The 24796-nt window shown below is 40.6% G+C and overlaps 1 protein-coding gene across 1 annotated transcript in view; it reads right to left on the minus strand.

Moving 5' to 3' along the window:
• HSD17B7 (hydroxysteroid 17-beta dehydrogenase 7) overlaps window positions 1-16917 on the minus strand; it is a 31263-nt gene extending 14346 nt beyond the window's left edge. The window contains exons 1-5 of the mRNA XM_068965379.1: window positions 16831-16917; window positions 14058-14261; window positions 12804-12896; window positions 7853-7967; window positions 1773-1967 (exon numbers count right to left, since the gene is read on the minus strand). Coding sequence (XP_068821480.1) covers window positions 1773-1967; window positions 7853-7967; window positions 12804-12896; window positions 14058-14261; window positions 16831-16865 — 642 coding nt within the window. The 5' untranslated portion in view covers window positions 16866-16917. The remainder of the gene's footprint in view (window positions 1-1772; window positions 1968-7852; window positions 7968-12803; window positions 12897-14057; window positions 14262-16830) is intronic.
• Between the last annotated feature and the right edge of the window lie 7879 nt (window positions 16918-24796).

Raw genomic sequence — 24796 nt, forward strand, 5'->3', positions numbered from 1 at the left:
AGAAACATCATGAGCTACAAACCAATCACACAGATTTTAAAGGAGCTGGGAGCATTGGCTAAATCTTTTTTTTTTTTTTTTTTTAAGATGAAATCCCAAAACTTGACAATAGAGACAAGCAAAATTTCAGAGCTTTTTATGAAAAAAGAAGCTAAATCCACTCTGACCTTATCCCTAAAAGGGAGTTTCCAGAGGACAAGCAGTTGTGACAAGTTTTTAAACATCCCAAGAAATCTCAGGAGGAGGCTCACATCTGGACCAACACACTGAGCCTGAATAATAATAATAACGGCCAACAAACAAACACATAGCACATGCATGAACAGATGCAGACCACGTGACCAGACACCTACACCCATGAGCACATAACCACACAACGTCACCTTCATACACATGTTCACAAACCCACAAAACCCATACCTGTGCACGTGGCTAGGCATACTCACGCATGCATGCATGCACATAAGTACACATATGTACAGATACATACATATACACACGCACATTCTAACACAAAGCATTGTTGTGAATGCTTCATATCACTCCAGTCACTCAATCCTCCCAGCAAATCTATGGGGCAAATGCTATTATTAACTCTGTTTCTCAGATGAGGAAACTGGAAGTACAAAGACATTAAATAATCTGTCCAAGGTGACAGAGCCAGGATTCAAAAGCAGTTCTAGAGAACATGCTCATAGCTTCTACTTTTATACCATCCTCTTCACTAAGAGGTTTAATCCTAAGAGCCAGTTCTCAGAAATGAGAATTCCAGCTGATGAAGGTCTCCATTCCAGAATCAACCAGGTCTACACCATTACATAAGGTTTAGACTGCTCTATCTAATGGATGATCGAAAACAGCCCCTTAAGGGCAAATAGTTTCTGCACTGTCTTTTATTTCTCCTTCCTCCTCAATTCTAAGCCTGGGTCAGTACCCTAAAAATGGTCAGCTTTTATACATATTGTCGGAGTTATATTTCTCCCCAGCCCCACATTCAAAAAACACAGTCAAAGCAAACAAAGGAAAGTGCCCACAGGAGAGACTGGAGATTTCCAGTTAAAATTTTGGACCTGGGCAAGAAAAACATACAAAGAAGCACTAAGTTCCAGATCACAGAGGCCACAGAAGCCAGCGTGTCTGACAAGGGTTGCTCTCTAAGCCCAGTCCTCACAAAGACAGACCTCTGCAGCCTCACCAGAGATCCTCATTCTCCAAGAGCTAACTGCCAGCTGTCCTGTAACACTGGATATAACACTGGGAGGCGGCACGGCTTGATGGGAAAAGTCCAAGCTTGAAGTTAGACAGCCTTGAGCTCAGCTCTGAGCTCTACCCTTTACTGACCGTGTGACTTCTGGGGAAATGACTTTAATAAGGACTCCAAACTTTAGTGTCCTCGTATGAAAATGGAAATACTGAGACCCACCTCACTGTGACGGGAAAGGTATTAAATGACACACATGGCAAATGCTTAATAGGAGCTATTGACATCGTTAGTGTCATTCTGTTATATAAATTATAGCTCCAGAGGAGCTACAGACTGGTAAATGAACCCCCACATACCTACAAGTCCGGAGCTCATTATCTCTGACCTAAGACTTCCTATACATCAACTGCCACTCTTTGTCATGTCTTACCTTGTCCTCACAGCAATCCTGCTCAAGAAACAATATTTCATCTTCACACTACAATAGAGAGCCAGCCATTTTACTAAGCAATCAGTGCTGGTTCAGCAAACACTGCCCTGCCATCTCCATATCGCTGAGACAGGCTACCTGATGGTTGAAGTTTCTGTTCAAAGCCACACTCAGAAGGTCAATAGCGTATTTGGAAGAGCTGTAGGGCTCCTGGCCTTTGCTGTGCTGGACATCCTCAAGGCTGAAATTAGATTTCTTTGCATTGCGAGATGATGTCCAAATGAGCTGAGATGGACTCTCACTGTGACATAGGAGAGATTCTAGTTCCTGAATCTGAATGAGGAATAAAAGAAACAACAACAAAAAAAGTATCAAAATATACTAAGGGATTACAAGATAACAATTTTGAAACCAATATATATGTACATTAGAATTGAACAGGTGTGTCATTGGTAGAGTGGGACACAAGTAAGCAAGAGAAGGAGTTTAGACTGATCCATGTGGTAAGGGATTAGAGTCAGAGACATCAGTGTGAACTCACGTTTAGCTTAATAAAGATTCAGATGGTTACATACAAAATATTTATAAGTGGGTTAGCATGCACATAGATATTTCCTTGAATTCCAGAAAAACATCTACATCTGTTTCATCAATTGCGCTACAGCCTTTGACTGTGTGCATCATAACAAACTGTGGAAAGCTCTTAAACAGATGGGAACACCAGACCATCTTACCTATCTCCTGAGAAATCTGTATGTGGGTCAAGAAGCAACAGTTAGAACCCTGTATGGAACAACCGATTAGTTCAAGTTTGAGAAAGGAGTACAACTGGGCTGTCTGCTGTCACCCTGTTTGTTTAACTTATGTGCTGGGCACATCATGAGAAATGTCAGGCTGGATGAGTTACAAGCTGGAATCAAGATAGGAGGGAGAAACAACAACAACCTCAGATATGTGGATGATACCACTCTAATGGCAGAAAGCAAGGCAGAACTAAAGAGACCCTCATGATGAGGGTGAAGGAGGAGAGTAAAAGAGCTGGCTTAAAACTAAATATTAAAAAAACTAAGATCATGGCATCCAGCCCCATTACTTCATGGCAAATTGAAGGGGAAATGCTGGAAGCAGTGACAGATATTCTCTTCTTGGGCTCTAAAATCACTGTGGATGGTGACTGCAACCATGAAATCAGAAGACAATTGCTTCTTGGCAGGAAAGCTATGACAAAGCTAGACAGTATGTTGAAAAGCAGAGACATTGCTCTGCCAAAAAGGTCTGTATAGTCAAGGCGATGGTCTTTCCAGTAGTCAAGTACGGTTGTGAGAACTGGACCATAAAGAAGGCAGAATGCCAAAGAATTGATGCCTTCAAACTATGGTGCTGCGGAAGACTCCTAAGAATCCCTTGGACAGCAAGGAGATTATACTAGTCAAATCTTAAGGAAAGACAACCCTGAATGTTCACTGGAAGGACTGAGACTGAAGCTGAAGCTCTAGCATTTTTGTCCTCTGATGCAAACAGCCAACTCACTGGAAAAGTCCCTAATGCTGGGAAAGATGGAGGGGAGAAAGAGAAGAGGGCATCAGAGGATGAGATGGCTGGATGGCATCACAGATGAAATGGACATGAACTTGGGCAAGCTTTGGGAGATGAAGGACAGGGAGGCCTGGTGTGCTACAGTTCCATGGGGCTGCAAAGAGTCTGACATGACTGAGAGACTGAACAAAAACAAGATACGTCCTTGCTCTGTGAGCTGAGAGGGCCTACAAGCACGTGCTATCTCAACAGCAAGGAGCACCAGATCTTGGTTTCTAAAACCATTCTCCAACAAACGGAAACAGATCTCCTCAGAGAAATGTCTGATTCTGAGACTGGGATAGGAAATATATAACGTGAGTCTTAAACATCATGCGGTATCAGGGAGGACATGCACGAAACAAAACCAGAAACCCACAATGATGAGGCTATGTCAAAGATATAGAAGTACCACAGGATAGAAAGCCTAGAAATAAACCCACCCACCTACGGTCAAGTAATCTACAAGGGAGGGAAGCACATACAGTGTGAAAAGAAGGTCTCTTCAATAACTGGCACGGGGAAGACTGGACAGCTACTTGCAAGTGAATGAAATTAAAACATTCTCTAATACCGCATTCAAAAATAAACTCAAAATGGATGAAAGATCTAAATGTAAGACCAGAGACTATAAAAGTCCTGTACGAAAACATAGGCAGAATACTCTGACATAAATCGCAGCACTATTTTTTTGGATACACCTCCTAGAGTAATGAAAATAAAAACAAAGCTAAACAAATGGGATCTAGTTAAACTTAGAAGCATTTGCACAGGAAAGGAAACAATAAATTGAAAAAATAAACATAAAAAAATACAACCTACAGAATGGGAGAAAATACTTACAAACAATGCAACCCATAAGGGATTAATTCCAAAATATACAGACAGTCTATTCAGCTCAATGTCAAAAAACAAACAACCCCAATCAAAATATGGGTAGACAATCTAAACAGACATTTCTCCAAAGAAGATACACAGATGGCCAAGAGGGACATGAAAAGATTTTTAACATCATTCATTATTAGAGAAATGCTAATCAAAACTATTAATACAATGAGTTATCGCCTCACACCAGTCTACAAATAACAAATGCTGGAATGGGTATGGAGAAAAAGGAAACCTCTTAAACTGCTGATGGGAATATAAACTGGTACAGCCACTATGGAGAACAGTACGACAAGCTCTACTAAAAACAGAGCTGCCAAAACATACTTCAAAAAGACACGTACACCATGATGCACATTGCTGCACTATTTCCAATAGCCGAGACGTGGAAACCACCTAAATGCCCACTGATAGATGAATGGATCAAGATGTGGTGTGTGTATACACACAAGCACACATATCACTCAGCCATAAAATGAACAAAATAATGCCATCTGCAGCAACATGGATGAACCTAGAGATTATCATACTAAGTGAAGTCAGAGAAAGACAAATACATGATAGCACTTATATGTGAAATCTAGAAAAAAGTGACACAAAAGGATTTACTTACAAAACAGAAATAGACTCACAGACACAGAAAACAAATTTGCAGTTACCCAAGGATAAAGGTGGGAGGGACACACTACTATATAACATAGATAACCAACAAGGACCTACTGCATAGCACAGAGAACTGTACTCAATATTTTGTAATAACCTATACAGGAAAAGAATCTGAAAAAGAAGATACGTGTGTATATAGATACACACATACATATGCATGTATATACAACCTCATCATTTTTCCGTACACCTGAAACTAATACAACATTGCAAATCAACTATACTTCAATAAAAGTTTTTGAAAAAGATATAAAAGTTCCAACTGAAAGAGGTCCAATGGCCCAAGCTAAAATAATTCGAGTAAGAAAATAATGTTTATAATTCAAAGGAGAAAATACATATCCATGAATCTGCATGAATGTAACAAATGCCTTTATTCAGCTTTACTAAGGGAGAAGGGGATGACAGAGGATCAGATGGCTGGATGGCATCACTGACTCGATGGACGTGAGTCTGAGTGAACTCCGGGAGTTGGTGATGGACAGGGAGGCCTGGCGTACTGCAATTCATGGGGTCACAAAGAGTCGGACACGACTGAGCGACTGAACTGAACTGAAGGAATAATAGGCCAATAAATAAGTGGCTGAATAAAGAATTAAGTGGAGGAGAACAGACATATCTCCCTTGCAGAAAAACTCCAAATAATTCGTATAGCTACTCCATGTTTAAGAAGGCCAAGCACAACCAAGTGTCAGCTACACAAAGCAACTCTCTTCTACAAGACTACTATATGTAAGGGGAGAAAGAAGTAACTTTACAAAGGAAAAACCTGACAAACACTACTTCAAGTCAGCGGATCAAAGAGAACATCAACACTAATAAGACATACTGACAGGACGTGACGAGACTGGCACTCTAACTCTGTGGCCTTCCTTTCAAAAACACATTTTCTCAAATCTAATCATGAGGAAAACAGACACATCTCAATAAGGAACCATGTACAAAACACCTGAGCAGTAATCCCCAAACTGCCAGGGTCATCAAAAACAAGGAAAGTATGAGAAATTATCACGACCAAGAAGAGCCTAAGAAGATTTGACTACTAAATGTAATGTGAGATTTAACTACTAAATGGGATGCTACAACTGAAAAAGGATATCACACAAAATTGAAGAGATCTGAATAAAGCATGGAGTTTCATTAACAGTAATATATCAACATTAGTTCACTAACTGTGACAATCTACCAAACTATGTAGGATGTTAATAATAGAGGAAACTGGGACTTCCCTGGTGGTCCAGTGGTTAATACTCCAAGCTTCTAATGCAAGGAGGTGCAGGTTCAAGCCCAAGTGGGGGAACTAAGATGAGGAAACTAGGCCTAAGGTATGCAGAGACTCTCTCTGCAATAATTCTGTAAATCTAAAACTATCCTAAAACTAGAAGTTTATTAAAGAAATATCTAGGAATGCTTCCAGATCGGCAATGAATATTTACATCAAATCGAGAGAATCCATGAACATGAGATTAACTCAGTTATCTGGTTCCACAACACATACTGCACTGTACCTGGAAGTTTACAGAAATTATCTCTGGTCTTTTAACAGCCCTAAAAGGTTGATCATTTATAATCAAACTGGGGATGGAACCATTCATATAATGCATTTACACCTGGACCTAGAATCCAAGTTTGTGTTCTACAAAGTGGTAAGATTCCTAAAACTAATTTGGAGAGAGTAGAAGGCATCATAAACCTTCCTGTTATTTTATTTGATAAATCAATCCCCAAACCCCTGCTGTTAGGCCTACCTGCTTAAAGACACACAATGTTAAGTCATGTCACCAGAATACCTGTGATAATTGTGCCTTTGGTCACAACTCTCCTCTGCCATTCCCCCAACCTGGATTACCCCAAAATACTAGATTTCCTTAACAACTTGATTTTTTAAGCAGTAGATTCATCAAAAAGTTGACAGACCATTAATAGTAACATTAACTTACCCTCTATCATTGCCAATTAATTTATTAATTCAAAAAGATGGCAAAGAATGAGAGGATTATAAAAACATAAGGGATACATTAGATGAATCTCTGAAGAGTTATAAAACATGATCAAATATGAATTCAACCCTGACTATATTTCAACTTTTATCATTGAAAAAGCAATACCATATTTTTAAGTGCTAAAGGACCAGAATGACAGATGAATCTCACTCACTCCTGATATTCTGGTACCCCAGTTCAAAGGGGGTCCCAATTTCATTTGTATCATTCTAGAAATAGATATATATTTTTCTATTTGTTTATACAAATGAGATCACACTATGCATAGTACAACCAGCTGTTTCTTCTCAATAATAAAATACTAATGGCTATCCCATCTAAGTGCAAAATATCTTTTCTTTTAGTGGTTTCACAATATTCCAACGTTTATGTACATCTTAAATTATTATATTTATATTTACAGCTAGCCCTCAAGGAGGTCCAATTATGAGGGAAATTATATTTGAGGTGAAAAAAAAGATCCTAAATCTAGAAGTGTCAGAGATACAAATTCTATGCATCAGAAAGAGTTCTTCTGATACCAAAGAATTAAAAGCAACTGGCAATAGAGCTGGGCATTACTTAATCTAGATATTAAAGCTGTCTTATGAGACTAAATGTCAGGCAAGAACACAGAACAACTTAGGCAATTTGCACATCCCTTGCTTAGCTTTATATGTATGCCTGGAATTGTAACACATCAGCCTGGATGCTTAAGAAATCACATCAAGATAGTGAAAGATTAACTATTAAGTACTGTCTAAGAGTGTCTTGTCTGTTACCCTATCCTATCTGATGACAAGCCCAGTTTCAAAGACCATTTAGAACAGTTCTTGTGCACTTTCTCAGTTCTGTTCACTGTTTCTAAAAGTGTGTTCACATTTTACTTTCTGCTCTCTGAAGCTGATGTCCAAAGGAAAAAACACACCAGCAGGCTGCTTTAGGGAAGCAATGTTTTCAAAGAGTAATCACCCCACTTAAACACTCAAAGATGCAATGCTAGCCATAAAGCTAGCTCATTAGCTTAACAACACAGCACTGGACGTATCTGCACACGTGTGTAGGATCGCAGCACTAAGTGTTGGCTTACTAAGCCTAAAACTGTTTTACCAGGATAAAGTGGCCAAAGACATTGGTTTCAAACACCTCCTGGAGCCCATCAGGAGTAATCTTGTCATTCTGGGTCAGCAGTCCTTCAGCTGTGGAGAATATATGAATCACTTTTCTGAAACAGCAGAAGACAATGGTATGACTTTTTAAAGCTTCTTTAACTGATGATACTAAAGAGATTCCCCCTCCTGCCTTCCTTGACCCCCCCAAATTTTCCTTGCTTCTGTAATAACAGGAATAGAAATACTTATTTCTCAGAGCAGGTTATTTTGAGCACTAAATCAAAAGCAAAAATGCTTTCTTGCACCCAGTTCAACTTATATACTTATAGTTTATACAACCAACAGGAACCTGAGCCTCTCAAAACCCTGATGCAAAAACTCTCTTCCCTTCATTCCAAATCAAGCTATTAGGTTGGTGAAAAAGTAACTGTGGTTTTAGACTGTGAATTTTTAATCATTATAACTGGCTCAAACACACCTTTATTAATCAAAATAGGAACCATTACAATCAACACATTTTTGCCAGTGAGAAGTAAGTTTGTTTATTCCTGTAGCAAAAAATTCATGCTTCAGGATTCCACAAACTCTTGGAAAGCATTTTTCTGCCTCCTGCTGGTTGTGGAAGCACTTTCCCTGCAAAAAGTTTCAAGATGCTTGAGTCGTCAGTTGGCGAGAGATCAGGTGAATATGGTGGATAAGGCAAAACTTGATACAGCCCAATTCATTCAACTTTTGAAGCACTGGATGTGCAACGTGTAGTCATGGAGAAGAACTGGGCCCCCTCTCTTGACCAATGCAGCTACAGGCACTGCAGTTTTCGGTGCATCTCACTGATTTGGTGAACCTACTTCTCAGATGTAATGGTTTCGCCAGGACTCAGAAAGCTGTAGTGGATCAGAATGGCAGCACACCACCACACAGTGACCACGACACGCTTTTCGGTGCAGGTTTGGCTTTAGGGAGTGCTTTGGAGCTTCTTCTTGGTCAAAACACTGAGCTGGTTGTCACCAGTTACTTCTTCATCCAAACGCTCTGAGCTGGTTGTTGTCAATTGTCATATACAGTTCACTTTTTAGTTCACATTACAATCTGACTGAGAAGTGGTTCATTATTTTTGCATAGAATAAGAGAAGATGACACTTCAAAATGATGATTTTTTTGATTTGCAGTCAGCTCATGAGGCTCCCACTTATCAAGCTTTTTCACCTTTCCCATCTGCTTCAAAAGCCAAACTACCATAGAATGGTCAACACTGAGTTCTTCAGCAACTTCTCATGCAGTTGTAAGAGGATCAGCTTTAATGATTGTTCTCAGTTGGTCACTGTCATCTTCTGACCATTGGCCACTGAGTTCTCCATCTTCAAGGATCTCGTCTCCTTTGCAAAACTTCTCAAACAACCACTGCACTGTATGTTAGCAGTTTCTGGGCCAAATGTGTTGTTGATCTAAGTTGTCTCCACTACCTTATGAACAATTTTGAACTCAAATAGGAAAATCACTTGAATTTTCTGTCTAACATCATTTCCTAGTCTAAAAAAAACATAAAATACACAGCAAGTAATAAGTCATTAGCAAAAAACAAAGTGAAATATGTGCATGAAAACGATGTGTAACATAACCACATTTGTTTAAGAATATATTCCAATATCAACAGCAAGTTTCAACCATGCAAAACCACAATACTTTTGCACCAACCTAATACAAGTCAACTGCCCTGGGGGAATACCAGTCACGCCAAGAAGGAAAAGTCTTCCCCTGCACACTGATGTCTAACTGCTGAACAAAGTAACAAAGTGAAGCAGGCTTTTTTATTATAGGGAATTCCTGAGGCATTGAATACAGGAAGACAGTGATTTGCTGTGAGATCAATGTAGTAGGTCAAGACGAGCATGTGATTTTGTGTGTAGGGGTGTGTGTGTGTGTTGAATGGCAGAAAAGTAAAATAAAAGTAGCAGTATAGGAAGTAGCATGAAGTAAGAGTAATATCTATTTATGAATAAGTATGGATGTGCTCAGCTGTGTCTGACTCTTTGCCACCCCTTGGACTATAGCATGCCAGGTTCCTCTGTCCACTGAATTTTCCAGGCAAGAATATGGAAATGGGTTGGTTGCCATTTCCTTCTTCAGGGACTCCCTGGCCCAGGGATCAAACCCACGTCTCCTGCATTGGAAGGTAGATTCTTTACCACTGTGCCACCTGGGAAGTCCATGAATAAATAAGTACATTGGGTCACAAAAAAGATTTATTTCTTACTGTAGGTTGTAGTTAAACATTTTTCAGAAGACTCTACACATGGACATCACCAGATGGTCAACAGCAAAATCAGACTGATTATATCCTTTGCAGCCAAAGATGGAGAAGCTCTATACAGTCAGCAAAAACAAGACTGGGAGCTGACTGTGGCTCAGATTATGAGCTCCTTATTACCAAATTCAGACTTAAATTGAAGAAAGTAGAGAAAACCACTAGACCATTCAGGTATGACCTAAATCAAATCCCTTATGATTATACAGTGGAAGTGAGAAATAGATTTAAGGGACTAGATCTGATAGATAGAGTGCCTGATGAACTATGGACTGAGGTTCATGACACTATACAGGAAACAGGGATCAAGGTCATCCCCATGGAAAAGAAATGCAAAAAGGCAAAATGGCTGTCTGAGGAGGCCTTACAAATAGCTGTGAAAAGAAGAGAGGCGAAAAGCAAAGGAGAAAAGGAAAGATATAAACATCTGAATGCAGAGTTCCAAAGAATAGCAAGAAGAGATAAGAAAGCTGTCCTCAGCGATCAATGCAAAGAAATAAAGGAAAACAACAGAATGGGAAAGACTTAGATCTCTTTAAGAAAATTAGAGATACCAAGGGAACATTTCATGCAAAGATGGGCTCAATAAAGGACAGAAATGGTATGGACCTAACAGAAGCAGAAGATATTAAGAAGAGGTGGCAAAAATACAAGAAGAACTGTACAAAAAAGATCTTCATGGCCAACATAATCACGATGGTGTGATCACTCACCTAGAGCCAGACATCCTGGAATGTGAAGTCAAGTGGGCCTTAGAAAGCATCACTACGAACAAAGCTAGTGCAGGTGATGGAATTCCAGTTGAGCTATTTCAAATCCTGAAAGATGATGCTGTGAAAGTACTGCACTCAATATGCCAGCAAATTTGGAAAACTCAGCAGTGGCCACAGGACTGGAAAAGGTCAGTTTTCATTCCAATCCCAAAGAAAGGCAATGCCAAAGAATGCTCAAACTACTGCACAATTGCACTCATCTCACACGCTAGCAAAGTAACGCTCAAAATTCTCCAAGCCAGGCTTCAGCAATACATGAACCGTGAACTTCCAGATGGTTTTAGAAAAGGCAGAGGAACCAGAAATCAAATTGCCAACATCTGCTGGATCATGGAAAAATCAAGAGAGTTCCAGAAAAACATCTATTTCTGCTTTATTGACTATGCCAAAGCCTTTGACTGTGTGGATCACAATAAACTGTGGAAAATTCTGAAAGAGATGGGAATACCAGAGCACCTGAACTGCCTCTTGAGAAACCTATATGCACATCAGGAAGCAACAGTTAGAACTGGACATGGAACAACAGACTGGTTCCAAATAGGAAAAGGAGTATGTCAAGGCTGTATATTGTCACCCTGCTTATTTAACTTATATGCAGAGTACATCATGAGAAACCCTGGGCTGGAAGAAACACAAGCTGGAATCAAGATTGCCAGGAGAAATATCAATAACCTCAGATATGCAGATGACAGCACCCTTATGGCAGAAAGTGAAGAGGAACTAAAAAGCCTCTTGATGAAAGTGAAAGAGGAGAGTGACAAAGTTGGCTTAAAGCTCAACATTCAGAAAACGAAGATCATGGCATCTGGTCACATCACTTTATGGGAAATATATGGGGAAACAGTGGAAGCAGTGTCAGACTTTATTTTTTGGGGCTCCCAAATCACTGCAGATGGTGATTGCAGCCATGAAATTAAAAGACACTTACTCCTTGGAAGAAAAGTTATGACCAACCTAGACAGCATATTCAAAAGCAGAGACATTACTTTGCCAACATAGGTCCGTCTAGTCAAGGCTATGGTTTTTCCAGTGGTCATATATGGATGTCAAAGTTGGACTGTGAAGAAAGCTGAGAGCCAAAGAATTGATGCTTTTGAACTGTGGTGTTGGAGAAGACTCCTGAGAGTCCCTTGTACTGCAAAGAGATCCAACCAGTCCATTCTAAAGAGATCAGCCCTGGGTGTTCTTCAGAAGGAATGATGCTGAAGCTGAAGCTCCAGTACTTTGGCCACCTCATGCGAAGAGTTGACTCATTGGAAAAGATTCTGATGCTGGGAGGAGAAGGGGACGACAGAGGATGAGATGGCTGGATGGCATCACTGACTCAATGGACGTGAGTTTGAGTGAACTCCAGGAGATGGTGATGGACAGGGAGGCCTGGTGTGCTGCGATTCATGGGGTCGCAAAGAGTTGGACATGACTGAGCGACTGAACTGTACTGAATGTGTATTGAGAATCTCCCAGGAAGGTATTTAGCCGTGTACATGTCCTTAGACTACTGGTCAGAGTACCTGACACATGGCTGAGAAATGCTGCTCAAGTCGCCTTCCTGGATATTAGAGTCTAACTGACAACTCTGCCTAGCTCTGAAATGTTCTCATGGACACAGTGAGGTAGGCCAAAACTGACCTGCCACAACATGCAACATCCTTGGAATATCCGCAGACCAAGAACACAGAATCATGACTTGCTACGTTCCTCACAAAGACAAAAGTACATTTCACAACACGGCTGCAACACGCACTTTCTGTCTTCATTCTTCTCCACACCCCCTCACCCCCTCAACTTAATGGACTGATGGCAAAACTAGGCAAAAAATAAATCAACAAACACCTTCCTTCCAAACAGTTAATCTAGAAGATAGACATTACCTTGAAAAGAGACCACGAAAAAGTGCTTTGATATTCAGCTGTGGATTAGGCATGATCCCAGCATTTAGATATACATAGTCTAATCTCTGAAACCTGCAAGTAAAATCAAGAAAGAAGATTGTTAGCTATCTCTTAGAGCAATTAGAATAAAGAAGGTCCATGAAGGACAGAAAGCACAAAAAAGATGACCGTAGCAAGCTAAGGCACCAGTACTACCTTCTCAACATTTTTTATTTAGCCTGGTAAATATTTGAGTATTCTTTTTTTGATGGTGGCCTCAAACAGAATTTGGAAAGCTGTAATGGGTTTTGAAGTCAAATCTTCTCTGATCAATACTCCTTCCAGCTTAGTCCTCCCAATAAGGTACCACAGCGACTCTATTAAACCCACACTCGCTCTGGTCTTAGAAACGTTTTTGCTTTAAAAAAATAAAAAAACTCACATCTTGCCTCTTTGACAAGTAAAATTTGTATAATCTGATCCATTAATGCTGGAATCTGAACACCAAGATATCCACTAGAGCAGGGAACACAAGTAATGCAAACGGCTATCAAACATAAATGAAATACAATATATTATTCTTCAACCAATTCTTTTACCAAGAACGTTTTCCTTAAATATACTGAAGTTCATTTTACTGTCCATGGAAATAAAGAAGCTCTTGCTTATTAAGGGCCTAAATTACAAAAATGTAATTAATAGTTTATTAATTAAACTAATTATTATTCATTCCTCTTAGAAGAAAAAACATGTCTCTCCAGAAAAATGCATTGTGTAGCTATATGCAATTTATTGTACATTTTTTTGGGAAGTTATATATCTAAGGACTCTAGCCCTTCAGATACTACACATTTATCAAACGTTTATTTTATGCCAATTACTGTCAGTATGAACAAAGTTTTAGTGAGTGGCCTGGGGAAATTTCTTCACTTGTCAATACCTGCCTCACATACTTAATGGAGTTTTTTTATGTGAAGCAAAGATGCAAAAAATGTATTTAAACATCAGAGGAGTTACACTAACCTAAGACTTTACAACTGACTGCATGTCAAAATATGCTCATAAATTAATCTTCATGGAATGGTCATGATTGTGATTAAGAATGAAAATAATATGTTACTCTACAGATTTCCTCAGTGTAACCTCTTTTTACACTGCACCTGTTTCTTTTATAGATTTTCCCATCCCTTCTTATTCTATTAGCTGTTGCACTGCAGAATCACATGAGAAAAAAGCCATCAATAAGACACAGACCTTTGCTTGAGCTCCTTGGTGGCCTGGAACACCGACAGCAGGCTGCTGACATCCACCTGCACGATGGAGACCTCAGCGGTGGGGTGGGAGGCCAGCAGAGAGGTGCGGACAGCTTCTGCTTTGCTCATGCTCCTGCACGCCAAGCACAGGTGAAGCGCATCATCTTCTTCCAGCAACCGCCTGCAGAGGGCTAGGCCCACGCCACTGAGAGGACAATTCAGATATCGAACATGCATTAAATGAGATGGTGCCAAATAGAGGCAACTTCTCTCTGGCTCAGAAGACTGATTTTGTCAACTTGAGCCCCAAACAGGAGCCCAGGTAGACAGAAAGCACTCAAAAACTATGTAAAGAAGTGGGGAACCCTCCAACTCTAATAGTCACTGGCTCACGATGTTGTCCAGCTTGTGCTTCTTTCATTTTGCAAAAGCTCAATGACCTGAATAACTGCAAATCAGAATTGCCCTTTAGCATTTAAGACAGAGTTTATACTGTCAGTGGTTTTCATTTTATGCTGATCATGACACTCATGAAAGTGATTCAATACATCATCAGCAAGTGCTAAAAAGAGCATCTCAGCATTTAGCAGTGTGCCTGTTTTACTCTACTGTCTAGGTTTCTCAAGGGCAAGGGCTCTTCTATCAGTTGGTATGAGGGCCACTATCAGCAGCACCAGAAATTCCTAATTTAAGGAATGGGTGACTCTTTCAGGGTAAGGTATAAGCAAATGGCAGGAGAGACAAGTCCCTCTCAACTACTAGGACTGAATAACCAACAAGAAGATGATTAAGTAGAAGATAGGAAAAGGAAATATAAGATGGCTACACAAAAAGAGAAGTAGGGATGAATGCGTGCTTCATGCTTAGTCACTCAGTCGTGTCTGACTCTTGGCGACCCTATGGATTGTTGCCCACTAGGCTGCAGATGGTGACTGCAGCCATGAAATTAAAAGACGCTTACTCCTTGGAAGAAAAGTTATGACCAACCTAGATAGCATGTTGAAAAGCAGCGATATTTGCCAACAAAGGTCCGTCTAGTCAAGGCTATGGTTTTCCAGTGGTCATGTATGGATGTGAGAGTTGGACTGTGAAGAAAGCTGAGCGCCGAAGAATTGATGCCTTTTGAACTGTGGTGTTGGAGAAGACTCTTGAGAGTCCCTTGGACTGTAAGGAGATCCAACCAGTCCATTCTAAAGGAGATCAGCCCTGGGATTTGTTTGGAAGAAATGATGCTAAAGCTGAAAGTCCAGTACTCTGGCCACCTCATGGGAAGAACTGACTCATTGGAAAAGACTCTGATGCTGGAGGGACTAGGGCCAGGAGGAAAAGGGGACGACAGAGGATGAGATGGCTGGATGGCATCACTGACTCAATGGACTTGAGTCTGAGTGAACTCCGGGAGTTGGTGATGGACAGGGAGGCCTGGTGTGCTGCGATTCATGGGGTCGCAGAGTCGGACACGACTGAGCGACTGAACTGAACTGAACTGAGGCTCCTCTGTCTATGGAATTTTCCAGGCAAGAACACTGGAGAGGGTTGTCATTTCCTCCTTCAGGGGATCTTCCCCACCCAGGGATGAGTACATGTGTCAATTACCTCCTTCAGAAAGAGCATTGTGAAACCACACAGTAGATGGGGAGAGGGGTCAGATCAGGTTGGCTGATAACAGTGAAACCCTAGGTAAGTGGGCTTTTTCCAAGACTTTAAAGCTCATTCCAGGCAAAGAGCCTAGCACCATAAATAAACCATAGTTATGTTTATTCATCCCCAATTGAGAATAGGCCTTTACTATAAATATGCAATGGCACATATCACAATATTTGTAAAAGGAACAAACACAAAATCAAGCCTGACTTATTTAAGCACATCAACATAGAAAGCACCACACTGGCTGTTAAAGTTATTCAGGTGAGGGCATATTAAAATTCTGCCCATCACAGGACACCTGCCAGGTTTGTGTTTTAACATGGACGTGTCTAGATAACTGAAAGCTGATAAATGTCGTTTAACATAACCTCAGTCTTAATCCACCCGCCCCTCCCCCACAAAACGCCTGTTAGAAAACTGGTTTGGTTAGTTTCATCCTTCACACATTGTTCATTGAATTACAAACGAAAAGTAAAACAGAGGCTGAATCCAAATACCCAACCCCCGGAGTAAATTACTCATCGGCAGTACGGTTACTTGCACTCCTTCCACGCCTTAACAGAAAAAAGTTACTTTTCTCTGAGTCTCTGAAGAGTACTTATACTCAGTGTCTAGCACTGTGTTATGTGAGATATTCTCACCCCATCCCACCCCCAACCCCCGTATTCTAACGTTCTTGGACGCTGAAATTTATCTAGGGGCGGAAGTCTAGCACAGAAAAAAACTGGGAGAGTACAAAATATATGGTGACCTGGTCTAATTTACCAGTGATGAGAAAGTTAAAAGTGTAAAGGGGGCGAGGTCTGAGTGGGTAGAGCCTTTTCTCTGCATACCGACAGGATCGTCACTGAGATACATCTCTTAGTGACGCTACTACTTTTTGTTTTTCGCTGTCATGTTTAATTGAAAGCACGTTACTGAGCTGCTCACGACGCCGACAGGCTTGGTACCTCGCGCACAGGGGAACCCAGGGAAAAGCCGGACAGGGTCTCGGCCCTGTCCCCACCAAGGCAGGGTCAACGACAGGAGCTCCTAGGGTCGGTCGATGGCGGGTCCACCTGGCTCGGTACTTCCCGCTCCCTTGGACCCCAGCCCCGCCGCCTCCACTATCTCGAAGGAGGTCTCACCTGCTCGCCCCGGTGATCAAAACCACTTTCCGCATGCTTGCACACCCTGTGACCACGCGCCCCAAAGCAGGGACCCAGCAAGGTTTCCCACGGGTACTTAGACCCATATCCCCGCCTCGGCCACGCCCCCGGGCCGTCAATCAGGGCCCGTCGGGGCCCCGCCTCCCTTTTTCGTCATGGGTTTCGCGCTGGGCGGCTCTTCCGTCGCGGCCTCCCAGCCGCTCGCAGCGCAGGAGCCCGGATGGAGTGAGATAGGCCGAGGGGCGGAGCCGCGTTGTCGCGCGAGGCCCGAGCCAATCCCGGAAGGTGTCCCGCCCCGCGTCCGCCCCGCTGACGTCCGGCTTCTGTCGTGGTTGGGGCGTTCTCCTAGCTCTGCACTCGGGTAGGGAAGTCGCGGCTCTCGCAGGGTGAATACCCTGGCGCCTCTGATTAGCACTGCATGGCAGGAAAACTTCAGGATATTTTCACCAGAGCTCCGTATTTTAGAGGAGAGGTTTGAGGCTAGAAAGTGAAGTTTAGAGATGATCATTACTTAGTTTTCCATCCAGGCACTGTGCCAATTAACACCCAACCTTCTGGTTCCAAAACTCCTCTTCCTCTAAAAAATCATCTTCGTGAAAATGAACACTGATTTTACTAAGAACTTTACGGAGAATCATGCATGAATTGCCAATTTTCAAAACTTGGAATATGGTGTAGAGTAAGAGAAGCTTAGAATTCCATAGGACGTAATGGGTCCTGTATTGTAACCTCCTATTTCAGTGTGTCTCAAATTCTTTGTGGTAAAGGACCCACTTTGTTTTTCCAAGCCACCCCAGATGGGTACTTCTGGAATAATCAATAAAAATAAATTGCTAGAAAAATTAAAAAGCAAGAAGCATACAAGCCCGGATTTTTTTTTTTTAATTAAATTCAACAGATGTAAGTACTCTGCCAAATTGCCATAAAAGTTTCTAATGTTTACTTTAGGTTTCTGGATTTATTGTGGGCTAGTCACAATGTGACCATCACCAGTCTGGGTCCTCAGTAAGGAATTCTGCACATCTTGTATCAAACTCTGTGGAAGGCTCTTCATAACCACTTTCAAAGTTTTAATTATTTATAAACAGCAATGATCTCTGAAAGAGACTGAGGTCATTTTCACTGGCTTTTGAGTAACCTGGACGTTTTGATTAATTTTATATCAGTTTAGTATTAGATAAATCTTATACCAATAAAATTAGATTGAAAGAATAAACGTGATTATTAAAAATTTAATTCCTGTATCATCTATATATATGTATTTTTTTTTTGAGTGGCACTCAGCTTCTACCCATAACCCACTTACAACTATTATAAAGAAACCATGATTTAACAATATTTTCTGAAAGTTCTGCAGTAAAATTAACTCGTTGGGCTGCACCCCTACAGTCTTGCAAGCCTTGTAGCTGGCCAGTTGCTAGACCAAAGAAAGGATCCAGAGGCAGCAAAAGAGACGTCAATGATTTATTACATCTCACATATCAGAGGCACTGTCCTGGAGTGAGGCCCCACTGTGCATGGTCAACAGGAGGCAGGACAAGGCAGCAGTATTCACTGCACAGTGGAGGAGAAGGCTGTCGGTAACAGGGGACTTGACATCCAAAGGACTCCTTGATGGCCAGGGAGACTGCTGAAGTCTTCCCACAGTTCTTTGAGTTAGCAACCTGTGCAAGGGCCACTGTTTCTTGTTGGTGATCAAACGTGTTGGCGTCATTCTGGCCCTCAGTCTTAGAGTAATTGTTAGCTAGGGTCGGGGCTGATCATAATCAATTAAACTTTCAGCTCAGGAGACGGAGGCCACCATGGGCATATAGGAAGGATGAGGCAGGGCCAGGTAGGGCAGCGATGTACAGAGACCAAGAGAGCAGCAATTTTATAGGGCCTGACAGTACACCCCAATCTTTAGAATCTAGACCCAAAGCCTCCTTTTAGAGGGTCCAGAGTTCAGAGTTCCCTGGAGGAGGGCATGGCAACCCATTGCAGTATTCTTGCCTAGATAATCCCATGGACAGAGGAGCCTGGCGGGCTACAGACTATGGGGTTGCAAAGAGTCGGACACGACTGAAGCAACTTAGAATGAAAGCCCATAGAGCTCCGAAGTGATTTGTGAAATAGATAAGAGAGGGGACATTGAGTTGTATGGCTATCCTGTGAAAAACTCATTCTTACCAATAAGGGGAGGGCCCAGACTCAGGATTTAGTATCATCACAGTCTTAGGATGACCACCAGTGTAGGACTGACTGTGAGTTAAGTGAAGGCCTGAAGACTTTGGAGCATGACCAGCAGTCTCTCCTTCCATCATTATATCCATCCAAGCCAAGTGAGGAAACCTTGGTCTTCTCCAAATAAAGTTTCTGCTTTCAAGGTTCTGCAGCCTCTGAAAGATAGGCTGAACTGCTAGGAGAATAAGACTCTGTTGATGACAGATACTTAATTTTGTATTTTAAAGATATTCCATCACATGTCGGATGCTGCTCCATAACAGCCATAATTGTTTTAATAAATCTTTTTTAAAAAATTTATTTGCCTGCACTGGGTTTAGCTGTGGCATGTGGGATCTAGTTCCCTAACCAAGGATCAAACCCAGGCCACCTTCGTTGGGAGCACAGTCTTAGCCATTGGACCACCTGAGAAGTCCTTATGGTTTTGCTTATAGGTGAATAAGTGTGACTTTTATCACCGCAAGCTAATCATCTTGAGTTTATATTGTTCATGGGCTGTTTTCCTAGAGATGCCAGAAGAAACCATGCTACCCAGCGATCGCATTTATCCCTAACACACCTTGGCCCCATGATCAGCATAGTAAATGTAGCCATTACCTTTGGCGGTTTATTCATTTCTTCATATAATAAATTTGCGTTTACACTAAACTCTGAAACTGATCTCTGGTTTCTTGTATCGTGCCTGAAATTGTCCTTAGGTAGACAAAAATAAATAAAGATATCTTTAGCCTCCATAATAGAGCTTGGGTCCTTACAGTCCTCTCTAGAACTAACTTGCCTATGGTTTGCAACAGGGGCAAAAAAATACAGCTGCCAATGGGACCTTACTTGTAGATACCTTTCGTCTGTCTTTTCTTCAAATCACTGTACATCCAGTGTGGCCAAGAACTATTCTGAGATTGGCATTTTACCAATGGCATTAGATAGCAAAAGGTCACATGCTGCCTGTACATAATAAGTTATTGTTCTGTAGGACTCATGGACCAGAAGATATTATGTGTGTGCCTTTCTTTTTCAAATACAAAATGAATATAAAATTATAAATGGAGATAAATCAGTTTTCTAGTACTGATTTTACTAGTTTTTAATCAGCAGTTAAAAAAATGCACCAGGACTTCCCTGGTGGCTCAGTGGGTAAAGCATCTGCCTGCAATGCAGGAGACCTGGGTTCAACCCCTGGGTTGGGAAGATCCCCTGGAGAAGGAAATGGCAACCCACTCCAGTATTCTTGCCTGGAGAATCCCATGGACAGAGAAGCCTGGTAGTCTACAGTCCATGGGATTGCAAAGAGTCAGACACGACTGAGCGACTTCACTCACTCAAAAAAATGCAGGGCCTTTTAAGTTGTTAGATAAAATATTAAAGAGCAGATATAATCTCTTTTTATTTTTTTAATTTTTTAATATATATTTATTTATTTTAATTGAAGGCTAGTTACAATATTGTATTGGTTTTGCCATACATTGACAGGAATCCGCCACAGGTGTACATGTGTTCCCCATTCTGAAACCCGCTCCCACCTCCTTCCCCATCCCATCCTTCTGGGTCATCCCAGTGCAGCAGCCAAAGCATCCTGTATCATGCATCGGACCTGGACTGGTGATTCATTTCACATATGATAATATACATGTTTCAGTGCCATTCTCCCAAATCATTCCACCCTCTCCCTCTCCCACAGAGTCCAAAAGACTGTTATATACATCTGTGTCTCTTTTGCTGTCTCACATACAGGGTTATTGTCACCATCTTTCTAAATTCTGTATATATGTGTTATTATACTGTATTGGTGTTTTTCTTTCTGGCTTACTTCACTCTGTATAATCAGCTCCAGTTTCATCCACCTTATTAGAACTGATTCAAATGTATTCTTTTTAATGGCTGAGTAATACTCCATTGTGTATATGTACCACAGCTTTCTTATCCATTCATCTGCTGATGGACATCTATGTTGCTTCCATGTCCTGGCTATTATAAACAGTGCTGCGGTACTGTTGGGGTGCTGTGGATCATTGGGGTACACGTGTCTCTTTCAATTCCGATTTCCTCGGTGTGTATGCCCAGCAGTGGGATTGCTGGGTCATAAGTCAGTTCTATTTCCGTTTTTTTTAAGGAATGTCCACACTGTTCTCCATAGTGGCTGTACTAGTTTGCATTCCCACCAACAGTGTAAGAGGGTTCCCTTTTCTCCACACCCTCTCCAGCATTTATTGTTTGTAGACTTTGGGATAGCAGCCATTCTCACTGATGTGAAATGGTACCTCATTGTGGTTTTGATTTGCATTTCTCTGATAATGAGTGATGCTGAGCATCTTTTCATGTGCTTGTTAGCCATCTGTATATCTTCTTTGGAGAAATGTCTATTTAGTTCTTTGGCCCATTTTTTGATTGGGTCATTTATTTTTCTGGAATTGAGCTGCAGGAGTTGCTTGTATATTTTTGAGATTAGTTGTTTGTCAGTTGCTTCATTTGCTATTATTTTCTCCCATTCTGAAGGCTGTCTTTTCACCTTGCTTATAGTTTCCTTTGTTGTGCAAAAGCTTTTGATTTTAATTAGATCCCATTTGTTTATTTTTGCTTTTATTTCCAGTATTCTGGGAGGTGGGTCATAGAGGATCCTGCTGTGATTTATGTTGGAGAGTGTTTTGCCTATGTTCTCCTCTAGGAGTTTTATAGTTTCTGGTCTTATCTTTAGATCTTTAATCCACTTTGAGTTTATTTTTGTGTATGGTGTCAGAAAGTGATCTAGTTTTATTCTTTTACAAGTGGTTGACCAGTTTTCCAGGCACCACTTGTTAAAGAGATTGTCTTTAATCCATTGTATATTCTTGCCTCCTTTGTCAAAGATAAGGTGTCCATAGGTGTGTGGATTTATCTCTGGGCTTTCTATTTTGTTCCATTGATCTATATTCCTGTCTTTGTGCCAGTAGCATACTGTCTTGATGACTGTGGCTTTGTAGTAGAGCCTGAAGTCAGTCAGGTTGATTCCTCCAGTTCCATTCTTCTTTCTCAAGATTGCTTTGACTATTCGAGGTTTTCTGTATTTTCATACAAATCGTGAAATTATTTGTTCTAGCTCTGTGAAAAATAACTTTGGTGGTTTGATAGGGATTGCATTGAATCTATAGATTACTTTGGGTAGCATACTCTTTTCACTATATTGATTCTCCACCAGAAAATTACTAGAGCTAATCAATGAATATAGTAAATTTTCAGGATATAAAATCAACACACAGAAATTCCTTGCATTCCTATTCACTAATAATGAGAGAATAGAAAGAGAAATTAAGGAAACAATTCTATTCACCATTGCAATGAAAAGAATAAAATACTTAGTAATATATTTACCTAATCTCTGTCTTTAATAATAAATTATATATTCAGATATATGTATAATATATGAAAATTAAAGTGTTAATTGCTCAGTCGTGTCCAATCTTTGCAACCCCACAGACTGTAGCCTGCCAGGCTCCTCTGTCCATTGGATTCTCCAGGTAAGAGTACTGGAGTGGATAGCCATTCCCTACTCTTCTCCAGGTGATCTTCCTGACCCAGGAACTGAACCTGGGTCTCCTGCATTGCAGGCAGATTCTTTACTGTCTGAGCCACATTATATATATGGCTTATCACCTGTGGATCCAAATGTATCACTTATACCTACCTTTAAACTTCAGGAATAGCTGTTGAGAATAGAATTGTACCTCTTTGAACATCTCTGCTATTCCTGCTTATTTTTTATCTCCTCCACTTCCAACCCTACTGCCATTACATATATATGTGAACTCCTGGTCTTTAATTGTGAAACCAAACCAGAAACTCTGGGGGGGAAGAGTATGTTTTCAGGAGTCCTCTGGTTATTCTCTGGGGGTTTATATCCTTTTGCTTATATATTGTGGCCATCACTGAAAAAGATAAGTTAATATTACTCAGAATTTTAAAAATATAAATGTATTCTTCAGGGACCAGATAAGATATACGTTGTTTTGGGTGGCTCCATCCTATTCTCTGTTATGAAGACTGAGTCTGCATGCTGGTTAGTCATAGTTTTTTGTAGCTGTTTGTATGTGTGGATAGTCTTGAGACAGACCATATTTGGATGTAGAAGGGATTTCTGTATATTAAACAAGACAACTTTGTAGCCAGACCAGTAAAGGATACCCAGTTTTGGATTAGGTTCTCTAGAACTGGACTAATCTAACAACATACAACAATCTATAGTAGGTTTGGATATGCCAGGGGCCAAGATGCTTTTCTTTCAATAAACAGTCAATTAATATATCAGAAGCCTATGTAAAGAACCCTCTGTTGTATTTCCTTCAACAAACAAGGCATCCACACCACATACATCCCTCAGCTCTGTCCTCATGCCCCATCACTTCTCCAATAAGAGTGTAAGGGTATAGGGAGTAATGTTAATGAAGCCCAGAACTAGTGCTATTTTCACAGAAAAAAAAAGGATCCGTCAGTAGCATATTTCTTTAATCATTGTTATTTACAATTTATCACCTGACAGACTTACAGAGAATAAATAAAGACAATATACAGTTGGTATCTCATTTCTTTTTCTAATACAGAGAATTTTTATGCATACTATTTTGGAATGACTATGAAAGTTTTAACAGAAATAAAATCAATTTGCTATTGTTACCCCTTGACAAGACACATCAACCTCCAAAGCTTGAAGAATAAAGCCCAGATGTTTCCTCCTCATAGGAAGAGTGCACCACATTGCTTTAGAAATCAGTTCTCAGAAAAAGTTACCAGGCAATGGGGTGGAAGACTAGGATATCATGAATAGTAAAGGACATAAAATGAATAGGCTAGATTACAAACCTTTGGTGCATTAGTAGTAATCTGATCAACTTTAACTTCTTTCCAAGCCTCTTTTCAAGAAACAGTTTTTCAACAAAAGTAATTACCTTATCCCTTTATGCTTTCCCTTGAGTCTCTTTGCAAATTCTTCCTTTACATGCAATTGTGAACGTGGGTAAGCATGAGCTAGCCTGGGACTCCCATCTTTTACCTTTGGAGGCCCGAGAAGTTGTTGACAAGGTGTTTGCAGGAGAAACTAAAAATCTTGTTCCAAAAGAGCTGGGTTTGGGGCCAGGATCTCTCCCTGCTCTTGATGGGGTGCCATGCAGAGAAGAACCTTGCATTTCTGTCTAAATACCTCAAAGAATAAGACATTTACATAGATCAATTTCAACATCAGTAAACATAGAAACGGAGGACGTACAAGTTTGGGCACATTTTCCTCTTTCTTCATTTGAAAATAAACTCTCTACATTACAGCAAAGTAGTTCTACCTAAATTCACCCTAGTTATGCCAGTTGACAAGTTTCTGCTTCTACCTTTTATTTGTTCAAAAAAAAATTCAGCAAATATTTATGGTGTGCTCACTATGTGTTAGGAACTTTATAGGACGTGGGGTATGCAGAGGTTAACTCACATATAATCTCGTGACCCTTAAACAGGGCAGCTTAAAAATGCCATTACAGAACTCAAAACTGTAATCCACAAAACTAAAGCTTCAACTCCTCTATCTTTCTGAACCTCTGGGTCAGGTTGCTGCTGTATCTGTACTTAATTTAGTCCAATGTGGTTGTTATTCCATTTAAGAATAGACATTTAAGTAAATGAAACTTCTCTAATATTCTGAGAATAGTGTTTTACTACACAATAAGACTCTCCACCATTGTACTCTATTCCTTCCAAAAGCTCTTCC

The sequence above is a fragment of the Capricornis sumatraensis genome, chromosome 2 (genome assembly GCF_032405125.1).
Source record: "Capricornis sumatraensis isolate serow.1 chromosome 2, serow.2, whole genome shotgun sequence".
NCBI classification, from domain to species: Eukaryota; Metazoa; Chordata; class Mammalia; order Artiodactyla; family Bovidae; genus Capricornis; species Capricornis sumatraensis.